Source organism: Cinclus cinclus, chromosome 22 (genome assembly GCF_963662255.1).
Source record: "Cinclus cinclus chromosome 22, bCinCin1.1, whole genome shotgun sequence".
Taxonomy (NCBI): Eukaryota; Metazoa; Chordata; class Aves; order Passeriformes; family Cinclidae; genus Cinclus; species Cinclus cinclus.
Window position 1 is genome coordinate 425,131 of NC_085067.1, and position 12,231 is coordinate 437,361.

A 12,231-nucleotide genomic window follows, 5' to 3' on the forward strand; every position below is an offset into this window, starting at 1 on the left:
AAAATCAATGAAAATTGCACAGACCTTGTGAAACATGATGCACTCAGACATTCTCCCTCTCTCATGTCCCCACCTCCCGTCTGTAGGTCACTGCTACCCAAGTTAGCACACAAGTTAGGGGGAGACACAGGGAGACATTAAAAACATCCACACACCCCAGACATGGCACACTGCCCTGAGAGGGACAAGTGACACCTTGGCAAACACTGGCCTGAGGGTCACAAATGGGTGAGAGGGGCTCCACATGAGACAGTGCTGCTCTGAACAAGAAAGGTTGCACTCTCCCCCTTCACACAGGCATCTGTGACCTCTTAACAACTTGTTGTTTCAAGAACTCATTTTTCAGAGAACGCAAGTTGAGATGAGGACCACATAGGAGTTGGCATGACTGGGTGAGCATGGGGAGTCCCTGAAGCTCTCCGTTGTGCTGTCTGGGGCTGCAAGTAGGTCTGTCTGAATAAATTATTGCAAATGAGCCTCTTGTTTGTGCATGTACAGACCTTCAGACCACACTGCTCCTCTTTTCTCTTGATTTAATGATTTATTTCTTTGTGTGCACTAAATCTGTTGCCACAGATGAGCCATAACACCAAACTTAGCCTTTCTCTGCTACCAGAAAAAACAGGCCAAGCTGGACCCCACCGCTGTGCATCAGGTGAGGGTCCAGTCCTTGGCTGTCACTGTGCAGAGATGTCACAAACCTTCTGTATCATACCTGGAGCCTGTGCTTTGCTGCAGGCACAGGGCAGTCTATTGGCCACAGCACAGCCTTGCCGAATCTGTGGAGCACCAACACTCACTCAGAGCCTGGAAGCATTCAAGGGGAGGGAAGGATGTGGGATGGCAGAGTGATACCACAGACCACGCTCTGTGAGCTCCCCTACAGCTCCTCTGTGTGCTGCTTGTACACCGGGACGTGCAGGATTGCAGCAGGTTTAACGGGGAGACAGCAGCACAATTCAGCATCGGAGCAGGAGCACTGCACTCTGCAGGCACATTTGGGTTTCAGGGAACAGGAATCAGCAGACTGTCAGCTGACGGGAGGACGCTACCATTTCCCTGTGCAGCATGGAACAGGCCACCGCATCCCAGGCTCCCTGCCGGAACAGAGGCGCAAAGGATTGAGTCATCCTCGAACGTGGAGCCCCAGCTGGTCTGGGCACCACAAACAAAAGGCACGAAAAATCAGTAACCACTTGAGTAAACAAGTTTTTTCTCACCATCTCTCTGAGCACAGCTTTGCTGTTTGTCCGGTACCGGCCCCATTGGACCGGCATCCCCCCGAGTGGCGGTGACACCGCGGCCCCGCAGGAACAGCCCCGGCGCCTTCCCCACAGACAGGGCCCTCTCGGGACCCTCGGGGCAGCTCCGGCCTCGGGCTTCAGCACCGCGGACAGCGGCGGGGAGCGGCGGCCCGAGAGCCCCGGGGAGGGAGAGCGGGACCCGAGGGAGCCCGGGGAGCGGGACCCCGAGACCCCCCGAGGGGCGGGGGGGAGCGGGGCCCCGAGGGTCGCGGGGAGCCGAGCCCCGCTTCACCGAGGGTGTCTCGGGGTTGAGACACCCTCGACAGCCCCGATGGGGCTCCCCGGGCAGAGTCCCCGGGCCCGGGTCCGTCCCCGCGCCGCCGCCGCCCGCCCGGCGGAGCTCCCCAGTTCCGGTCACGTTGCCGCCTGTTTACGGGCGGCGGGGCCGGGCCGGGCGAGGCGGGGCCGCCGCAGGCAGCGCGGGCAGCGCGGGAGCCGCCGCGGCCCCGGCCCGGCCCCGGCCCCGGCTCCCCGGCCCCGAACCCCCGAACCCCCGAACCCCCGGCCCCGGCTCCCCGGCCCATGACGCCCAGCGGGCGCCCCTTGGGGCCCCGCCGCTCCCCCCAGGTAAGGCACCGGCCGCGGGGTGGGCGGGCCGGGCTGCGGGGCCGGGGAGCTGCGGGGCCGGGCGGGGTCCCGGGGCTGCGGGGACGGCCCCGCTGAAGTTGCCCGCAGCCCCGCTGTGCCGGTTCTGGAAGTTGCTTCTCCCGGTACGTTATCCCGCGGCAGATCCGCTGCCCGCCCCGCCGGCGCTCTGTCCCCGCGGCCCCCGAGCCCTGCCGGGCTCTGCCGGGCTCTGCCGGGCTCTGCCGGGGCCGGGCAGTGTCGCTGCCGAGCCCCAGCGTGCGGGTGACACCGCGGGTTCCCCGCCGGGGAGGAGGATCGGCCGGAGCGGCGGGGATGGCCCGGTTCCGCTCCCGGAGCGGAGCTGGATCCGTAGCGAATTCCCCCGGAGCCGGGAGGAGAAAGCACGGCCTTGCCTTCAGCATTCGCAGCCACCCTTGGGGATGTTCCTCAGGCGTTTGTGAATGCGAAGAGAATTGCGAGAAATGCAATAATTTATAATCACCATCTGTATTGATTTTATCTGTAAATAGATACTGACAGGTAGTGAGTAGCAAACAGCACTCAAAGTGTAATTCTGCCTCTGCTGAGATCGGGGAAGGTTTCCCACTGACTTTTCCAAGGCCAGGATTTCACCTCTGCTTTCTATTCCTGGCGTCACCACTGCCTCTGTGACCTTCTGCAAGTTTCTGAGCTTCCTGCTTGCCTGATTTCCCTACATTTAAAGATACACTATCTTAGTGGCATTGCTGCAGTTTATATTCTTTGAGCTGTAAAATACCAAGCACTATGGATTTCTAGAGTGTATCCGTGTTTATTCCTGTGTCTGTTTTGATGTGATGGAGAAGGGGTTGCTGGCAGCCACACCAGGACAAATTATTGACCCGTTCCTGCAAACCTCATGCCCTCAGACTCCCAGCTAATTTGCCATTTATGGGCAATAATAATCACACAGATAAGGGCCAGACCACGGTGTGACGGTGTGTGTACAGAGGTATGTGGATATGCAATACTTCGTCTCCCTTTAACATGCATCATTGGGATGGAGGGGTTTCCTTGGGTCAAAGTTTTGGGATTCTGATTTACATTGAACAGCAGCCTTAGGTAGAGTTTTGCCCTGGAAGCAAATTCTCAATCAACCTGTCTGTGCAAAGGAAATAAGCTCTTGGTAGACTTGCAACTGAACTGGTCATTGTAGCTGTTCCAAGAGGATGCTTCAGTCATTTTGGCTTGTGAAATAAGAATTTGATAAATTGGGATGAAATTGTAAATCTCACTGGGGTTTTCCACCAGCACTTTGAAAGAAGCAGCTGAGATCAGGACTCCCAATATGCTTGTGCCAAAGGTCATGATTGCATAGTGAAAGGACAAGGAGTGCAGAAAAAAAAGGGATTCAGAGGCAGGTGCACTGGAAGGCTGAGCAGAGACCATGCCCACAGTCACTCCATATGGAGAAATGGAGGGGGCTGAGCCCAGAGCCACCCCATCAGCTCTGTACTCAAAATCTTGGAGGATCAGCAAGGGAACCTTGTTCCTGGAAAGCTCTCGGAGGTGGAGCAAAGCCCCGTGGATGTGCAGTCTCCAAAACTTGAGAGAACTGTGTAGCCAGAGCTCTGCAGGAAGGAGGAGCCAGCTCAGGCTGGAGGCTCACCTTTGAACAGGGGCAAAGCTCAGCTGACTGCTGCCTCCTCTGCTGCTGTGTGTGCACATGTACAGCTCTCAGAAGCACAAGGGCACAGAGCATTCTTCAAGCTAAAGAGGAACAACTAGCACTTAGTCCTGGCTTTTAATATGAATGACATTGTTTTCTAGGGTCGTAACCTCATCCATAACTCATCAAAATCACAGAGCACACGGGCAGTGTGTCCCACCACCAGTTGCCTTGGCATCTTAGAACTAGTCTGGAAAGGAGAAGTAACAGCTACAGCAGCAAGGGAGGGATCAGAGTGGGAGGTTCATGGCTAAACAAAACAAGGTGCTCACTCCCTCATGTGGGACTTCAGATGTTCCTGCCACAAGCTGAGAGCTGTTTCTCAAGGAAAATTTTAAGGTTATGTTGGACAGGCAAAGCTGATTCAAACCCACTAAGGATTTCCCATTGCCGTTCTGGAGACAGACTTCTTTTTCCACACACAGGTAAATTATGAAAGCTCCTTGCTTCCATATCAGAGACAATAAACAATCTCAACTCCAGATTTTTTTCTTTTACTTTCTTTGCAGCTTGAAATCTATCAACTGTTTTTAAAGGAAAACATTTTCAATGGTTTAAAAAAAAACAAAAAGAAAAGAGCAATTTCCTACTTAAGGGGAGAAAGTTCAATGGAAAATCTGCAGCCATTTCTACTAAAGACATTTCAACTAGACAGAACAAAGTGCTTGAAAATAGCAGTATGTGTCCCCTGGGCTTTGGGCAACCTACTTTCTGATATTTCCTGAGATGAGGTGCCACAACTCCCATCAAGAAGCTCAGCCCACCATGGCCAGGGCTGGCAGGAGGATGTACCTGTGGTGTGGTTTGCATTCCTGGTCTCTGGTAGATGTCAGATAACTCCCATGACTCTTGCACTGGAACCAGGACATATGGGCCTCCAGGGAGGATGGCCTGGCCAGCCCCAGCCTCCTGGCACAGCTGGGTGTGACACCTTCTGTAAGGACAACTACAGGACAATGCACTTTGGATCGTTCATTTACCAGCAGGTTGGCTGTCCCCAACCAGCCTGCACCCCCCACCTCATCAAATACGGGAACGGGGAGACCTGACTGTAGAGTTGTCACAAATCTGCCTGTCACAAAGAGTCTTTGGCAGGAACAAAGCTTGGGGCACTGCCAAGACCACTTACTGTGGAATTGATCTTACATGCATCCTGGTTGCAGGAATTGCAAAATGCCCTATATGACCATGCCAGGGGTGCTGGGACAGTGAGCCACATTGCTTGTTCGGTTCTGCAGTTTCTGTAGAGACAAAACTGGATTCAGATGTGGGAAGCAGCCGCCCAGGGCCAGGATGATGCACTCCATCCCTCAGGCTTGTGGCACAGCATCTCCCCAAAGAATAATTTAGGTTGGGAAAACCTCTCAGGTCATTGAGTCCAGCCACTCACCCAGCACTGCCAGGTTACCTTGATTTGCTGCAGCTTCTCTCCTTCTGGGCTGTGTGTAAGGAGCAAGGACAGATTCCACACACCACAAAATGGTATTTCCTGGGATAAAGGGTTCTTTCAGGGATTATTTTTATCTCTCTGTGCAGCAGCACAGGTGGGCGGACTTTGCAGCTGCTTTGTCGAGGCCACTGGTGACGAGGGGATGGACCCCCAGCCCAGCTCGAGTGCCTGGCACAGCCTGCCAGCAGCTCTTGTCTGCCAGGCAAATTACCAGGGAAGATGTTCCTTCTCCTGGAAGACAACATGACTCTCCTAGCCACGCAGTGCTGATCGGGTTAGACAGAGCATATTGTATTTTTCATGTGTGGATTACTCACTGCAGTTGCTGCCATGTAATGTGGGGCTTGTCAAGAGAAAGCCAAAATCGTCTCTGGTGCAACTCCCACCTGGGGGGGACAGGGAGCAATCCTGTCCCAGATGCATCCTACCCAGTGATAAAGTATTTCCTAGGGCTAAATTCAGAACAGACATGCACGCTATGATGCCAGGCTTCATGCAGCAGGATTTTCTGCCTGTGCAGTCTCAGAGCAGGCAGGACAGGAGCTGGCTGGCTCCAGAGGTGCTGGAAGGTGAGAGGGCTGAGGCCATTCCCTGGGGACTGGCTGAGCAGGGCTGCTCTGCCCACAGCCACGATCCCGATGGAGGGGGTCAAGGAGAGGAAGCACCACAGGTCTGCCCCTCACAGGGGCTCCGGGCTGGGACTTGCAAGCCCAGCACTCTGCTGCACATTTGATCACCAGCCCTCTCCACTCCCTGCAGACCTGGACTGTGAATTTGGTTGCGATGGAGACCGTGTCCCTGGAGCACCAGATCCAGAGCGTGCAGCGGCACATCGCCTTCCTGAAGAAGGAGCAGATGGAGCTGCTCCATGACCTGCACCTGGAGATCCTCCGCTTGCAGAAGCACTGCTCAGGTGAGCGTTGGGGTGGCCACAGCGAGTGGGAGCCGACTGCTCATGGAGCACCTTGGGCAGGAAAGCTCCTGCTGGCAGCCCGGGGTGCTCACGCGGGACGCAGGGGGCGAGTGCCAGGCTGCAGGGTGAGGCTCAGGGCCCTGCCTGCCTGTGGCTGTGTGTGCACAGCTGCACCCCCCAACCCCTCTGCAGCAGTGTCACACTCCCCTCCAGCCATCCCTGCAGCCGTGACAGTCGCCCAGCCTTCTGCTACCACTGGAAACTCATTCCAACTTGTGCTGCTGCTCCCATCAATAATTCAGCCATAGCTAATTACTCCTTGTCTTACAGCCTCTCATTCTCCCAAGTTCCTGGGAAACAAAGAAATGTCTGCACTGATTAAATTGGCTCATTTCCCCCATCCTTTCTGAGCTTTTGCTGTTCTATTTCATTGTTTTAATGGTTTCATCTACGGCCTCTTCAGGCAGGCAAGACAGTCAGGTTCTCCTGCCTGAATCAAATGGGGGGTCTGTCCCCACAGGCTGAAATGAGCCCACTGCACAGGTGACCTCCCCTTCCCAGTGTGACCCAAGGACAGCTGTAAGCTCTGTCTGACCAGAGGACTCCTGTCCTTCTGGGTGAGCTGTGTGGTTCTGCCAGGAGAGATGGGGGCAATCCCTGATAGCATTAAGGAGACTTTGCTGACATTTGAGTGCCATTATCTGGGGGGCTGTTTTCAGGAGGACAGTGGAGTCTGTAAGTCATTCTTCCCCAAGTGTGGCCCTGTGGAGCCTTGCCTGATGCCCTGGCACTGTTTCTGACTTTTTCACTATCTCCTTGGTCTCTCTGAGGTATCCCTGTGGGAAAGGCTCTCCCTTCCCCAGAGGTGGTTTTCATCTGCCCCTCAGGGGTCATGGGGACAGTACTGAAGCAGATCAGCACCAGCCCCCTGTCTCCATAACAGAAACTGGGACCCCAGGCTGAGCATCATCTCTGCACTTGCTCAGCAGGATGATGTCTTTGGAAATAGGCAACTGCTTTGGTTTTCATTTGAAATATGCCTGAGACTCCAAACCTATTATTTTAGCTTCAGAAATATAGCACAATGGCCACCGATTCCCACCAGGGCAGTTGAGAGTGCTGAACACTTTCCAGAAACTGCATTATGTTCTCAGGTACTTCTGCCTTCTCACTACAGATTTGTTTTCCAAGACAGACAGGCAGAGTAGCCTGAGCCAAGCGTTCAGTTTCAGAAGGGTGGCAGTGATGAGGATTAGAGTCAACACAAAAGCAGATTAAAAGAGAAATGTAGGGCAAAGATTAACCATTTGAACTCATTTTCGGGGGGAAAAAATATCCCCAAACAGCTGAATGCTGCTGCAGCCACTCTCCTCCTCTGCTCAGGGCTGTTAGTGGTTGGGTGGGCTGTGATACTTAATTCAAAAGGGACTGCCTGTAAGAGTGCAGGGTAAAGTGAACTCCAGAAGGTCCCGGGCACCGTAGCCTGTGGCTAGACAGTGAGAAGGCAAAGAGCAGCAGAGAGGAGGCAGCACGGTGGGGCTGAGCAGGCAGGTAGGTGCTGCAGCTCCTGAGATTTGGAAGGGATTTGGAAGCTCCACGTTGCCCTGGAGTAGGGTAGCATCCTTCTGCAGGCATATCGTGCTGGGACGAAGCCATCTTTGCTTCCATCATGTGCAAAGGCAGCAGTGAGCCTTGAGCAGTAAATTATGAAATGCTTTGGGTGGTAGCTTACATTTTGGTCTATTTTCAATCCATTGCTCTGCTCTTTGTCCTGGTTTAAAGTACTGAAAATGGTTCTGCAACTCTTGGAGAAAGGAAAGGCATTGTCAGAGGAGCAGAGCCTCCTGTGGACAATGTCTTGGCCATGAGGCTGCTTGAAAACATATAAATTGCCAGAATTGCCTATTTTTAGTTCAGCCTGTGGCTGGTGCTCCAAGATGGCCACAGTCTCATGCGGGCTGGGCAGAGATAGCACTGCAGCCACAGTGATGTGCAGTGCCTCACAGGGAGCAGAGGAAGATTTGGGGAGCACTGAACGGGTGGGATGCTCCTCCTCAGTCCTGTTGGATTTCTCTTCCAGAGCTCACCCATGACCTGGAAATGAAAGAGCTGGAGGCCCGCCAGCAAGGTAAGAGCACAGCTTTGGGCACAAGCTAAGGGGGAGCAGGTGTGGGTGAAGAAGAGCCTATGGCCAGAGGGACCCATCAGGGCTGCAGGGAGGGGACAGGGACCTTGCCTGAGGGGCAGTGGGGCTGAGGGCATGACTGGCAGGGCAGCGTCCACAGCCTGCTGGCAGCCCAGTAAAAGCTGCTGATGCCCAGGAGCCCCATGACCGGCAGAGGCTGCTCTCCTTCCTCAGTCCCAGAGATGAAACTGAAACTCCTCCCTGGCGCTGCCTGGGCACGGTCCCTGGCACCAAGCCCCAGCCTGTCCCCTGTCCCCAGGGCAGCCGGTGCCAAGGTGGGCCCAGGCTGTTCTCACTGGGGCCAGCAGGGTCCTCGCCCTTGGCACCCTCACTCAGTGCTGTGGCTGGCTCCATGGGAATTCCAAACTCCCAGCCCCTCCCATGGAGCCAGGGGTCCCTTCTCTGCACCCCCGGGCTTTGCTGGCAGAGGGCCTGGTGCCCAACCCACCAGGTGCCATCGGGGTGTCACCACCAATGCACTGAGTCTCATCCATGGTGCCTGCCCATCCTTCAGCCTTTTAGAGCTACACAATCACTTTGCCACGTTTATGGGGCAGCACCTCATTTACGATGCCATCAAATGATTGCTCTTCTAATACCATTCATCTAATAATTACTGCCTGCAACTGCCTCCCTAAGACCTCATTATAAAGCTGCAGAGACACTGAGGAGCTGGGGCCGTAAGCGGCTGCCAATCACATCATAAGGAGCTGATTACTGCAGAGGACAGGAGCAGGCCTGGGCAGGCCAGGGAGCGCGGGGAGGTGCCAGCCTGCACGCTGCCAAGGGCCGGGTGCTGGAGCAGGCGGCCAGGGCTGGGGTCAGGAGTCCAGCCCGGCCCTCCTGCTGTCCACTGGGCTTGGCCCCAGAACCCCAAGCAGTGAACTCCCCAAGCAGCCTGGCCGTCCTACGCCAGGACAGCATTCCCCAGAATCTGCTCCCCCTCCCAGGATGGAGGCTCCTTCCTTCCCTGCTGAGTGCAGCCCAACTCCTCTGTAATCTTGGGTTAGCATCTCCATCCTGACTAACCAGGTTTTGCAGTTCCGGGGCATGAGACCAAAAGTCCCTCCAAAATTGGGTTGATTGTTTCCCTGAACCATTTCCTTTTCTCTCCCTGCCCATGTTCTCCCCCACACCCTCTGCACACAGAGTCACTTTTAGGGTGAAAAGCTACTTGCCTAGGGAAATTTTAAAACTGCAGCAAGGTAGAGGCAGCAGGTTCCATGGCAACAACATCCTCCACCGGAGCTGCCTTTCACTTTCAGCCCGCATTTGGGTGTTACACGCGGCACTGTGCCGAGGTTCTTGTGTCTGCTCACAGGGAGTTTTGGGTGCCAGCTCCGAGAAGTGCCCGGGCAGCCTCAGCGGCACCGCGGGCCCTGCCGGGCCACGGGGCGGTCAGAGCCACGCTGGGGACAGCGGGACCTGCCAGGAGCGGTGGGGCTGAACCCCCGCTCCCCCTCCGACCCCTCTGTGCCCTGCAGATGTCCTGGACCGCGAGCTGGAGGAGAAGTGCCGGGCGATGGAGGCCCAGCTGCAGGAGAAGGAGAAGGACAACCTGGAGCTGCGCAAGGAGCTGCAACACAAGGAGACGCTGGTGGCCGCGCTGCGCTCCAGCCTCCGCAGCAAGGAGCGCCGGTTCCTGGAGGAACTGAAGCGCCGGAGCCACCGCGTCACCATCCTGGACACCGAGCTGCAGAAGCAGACCGAGGCGGCCGCCTACCTGTCGCTGCAGCTGCACGCCACGGCCCAGCGGCTGCCGCCCCCCGAGCAGGCCCCGGCCGAGGGCCAGGCCCGGCCCCGCCGCCGAGGCCACAGAGCGCCCGCCCGGCGCCCGCCCGGGGCCGGCAGCCGGCCCGGGGACCCGGCGCAGGAGGAGCACGATGCCATGCCCGACCCGGCGCTCTTCCTCTACTCGCCGCGGCCGCAGCGCCCGGAGCCCCCCGGGCCGCCCCGGGGCCAGCGGCCACCCCGGCAGCCCCCGCAGGAGCCGGCGGCCAGGGCCAGGCCGGCCAAGGGCGAGCCCAGCAAGAGGCAGGGCTCCGGCGGCCACGGTGCCCCCCGGGCCCAGGAGTAGGCGGCGAGGGGACGGAGCGGCCGGAAAGGCCCGAGCCCGGCCGAGGTTCTGTTCTTTCCCCGTCCCCTTGGCGGAGGGGAAGGGGCAGCCGAAAGCGGAGCCCTGCGCGCACCTCGCACCCAGCGGCAGCCAGGAACGAGCCTTTGTCCGAAAGCTCTGAGCCGGGGTGATGCCGGCAGTGCTGCGGGACCGGGGAGCATCCGGCACGGGACTGTGAGGGGGACGCATCCCAGCGCCTGTCCGCAGCTTGCAAGGGATGAAAGAAGGGGAGGCATTTTGGAATGAGATGTTCTGCTGCTGCTGCTCTCAGAGTGGGTGCCGGGGTGCTGTCCCTGCCCCGGGTGCTGGCAGCACATGGCTTGGCACCTCGGGATGGCCTCCAGCCCTCGCCGTCATCGGCACCGGGCACTGAGAGAGCCCAGGACGCCCCCGGGAAGGTTCTCCAGAGCGCAGGCAGCTGAACAAGGTCGATCCTGTGGGTGACGGAGGGATCCCCTTGCACAAGGACAGTGCTGCTGTGTGGCCGGGCCCTGTCCCGCTCTCCCCTGTGCAGCGGTCTGTCTGTTTCCAATACGGATTTCCCCCCTCATCACGTTCCCAGCAGGACTCGGACAGGGCAGCTGGACAGAGACTGGCAGTCCTGGCAGTCCTGCTGGACACCCCCGGCTCCTCGGCCGCTGCAGCCGGGCTCCACGTGCTGCTGGAGCAGGGCTGCACTATGTGGGCCCTGCACGAGGTTCTCCTCGGCACCAGCATTTTGGTTCTCAGCCACATCCACAGCCAGGTCTGGGTTTGCTGCTGAGGGCTGAGCAGCCCCCAGGTCCTCCCCCATTGCCTCCTGTCCTTCCCAGCACAGCAGCCATACACAGCTGCTTTTGCCCCGCTGGGGAAGCCTTGCCCCATTTCCCAGCAAACTGTCAGCTTTACAATCCACTCCCTGGCTGTTGTGTAACACCATTAGGAGGGGAGGGCTTTGGGCAGGGCAAAGGTCTCTGCTCCAGTGCTGCCAGACCTGTGCTGCTCAGGGCAAGCCAAGGGGCAGGTTTCACCCTGGCTTGTGAGCTGCCAGCCTGGCTGGCCCAGCTGGGACTCGGGCCCTGCCTGCAGCCATCACCCTGCCAGGCTGGTGGGCAGCAGCCTCCTGCAAGACCCTCGCTGCCTCCAGGGCTGGCGTGGGCACGAGGGAGCTGCAGGGTGAGATCAGGCCCTATTTCCTTCCAATTCAGTTGGAAACTTCTTGAAAGACATCACCCTCATAGACTAAGAGGCTTGGCCTGCCCGCGCTCACCCTCAGTGTGCCCATGCAGTCAGAGCTGTCTATTTTTGTAGTTCAATATTTATATACTCTATTAAAATGCTTTATGAGATTCACAGCAGCAGTTGCCAGGCCAGCTCTTTGGTAAAAACGAACCCCAAAGCATATGAGCTGCACTAGCAGGGCAGAAAGTAGTGGCTTTTGTACATTTTCTTTGGCTGTTATGAGACTAGTCAGGCTTTGGAGGGCAAGAGCCCTCTTGCTCTCCCAGGGCACCCCTTAGGGTTGGGACTCCCCAGCTGCTCCCGTGGTCCCTAATACAGCCTGGGTTTGGGAAAGAGCCCAGCAAGGCCACGCTGGGCAGGGCCCCCCTCACAGTGCTCAGGCAGCAGCCTGGCTTGGAGCTGGGCTGAGGTGTGCAGCTCCTGGGGCACAAAAGCTCTAGTGGGAATTTTTGCGGCTCCTGGGGTATGTGGAGCTGCTGAGTCCTCAGAGCCCCCAGATGTCATCCCAGACTAGCACAGCCATGGGAGGCTGCAGGGGGCCCTGGCAAGGTGCTCACAGGTTGCTTCACATGCCCAGGTTGTGCCCAGGTTGCCCGCTCGGGTTGAGCGAGTGCAGGGCAGGGGGCTCTGAGCACCAGGAACAGCTGCATGAGGGAGAAAAACCCTGAGCTCCCTGGCAAGGCTGCAGAATGCTTCCTGCCTGTTTCCCCCTGCACAGTGATCCAGGCAGGCTGTGCCAGGCCCAGTTCCTGGGTGTGCTGGGCCCT

At 57.5% G+C, this 12,231-nt stretch overlaps 1 protein-coding gene across 1 annotated transcript; it reads left to right on the plus strand.

Annotated features, from left to right (window-relative positions):
- Positions 1-1,826: 1,826 nt before the first annotated feature.
- On the plus strand, positions 1,827-11,571 carry CCDC92B (coiled-coil domain containing 92B). Its single transcript, XM_062507165.1, has 4 exons — positions 1,827-1,871; positions 5,789-5,942; positions 8,023-8,070; positions 9,612-11,571. Exons 1-4 carry the CDS (start codon positions 1,827-1,829, stop codon positions 10,202-10,204), a joined length of 840 nt encoding a protein of 279 aa, XP_062363149.1. The 3' UTR covers positions 10,205-11,571.
- Positions 11,572-12,231: the final 660 nt, after the last annotated feature.

Bases quoted from the DNA above. Each gene is read 5' to 3' on its own strand.
- CCDC92B (XM_062507165.1), top strand. From the start codon at position 1,827: ATGACGCCCAGCGGGCGCCCCTTGGGGCCCCGCCGCTCCCCCCAG. The intron at 5,943-8,022 runs GTGAGCGTTGGG...TTTCTCTTCCAG, and splicing joins CTTGCAGAAGCACTGCTCAG to AGCTCACCCATGACCTGGAA. The intron at 8,071-9,611 runs GTAAGAGCACAG...TGTGCCCTGCAG, and splicing joins GCTGGAGGCCCGCCAGCAAG to ATGTCCTGGACCGCGAGCTG.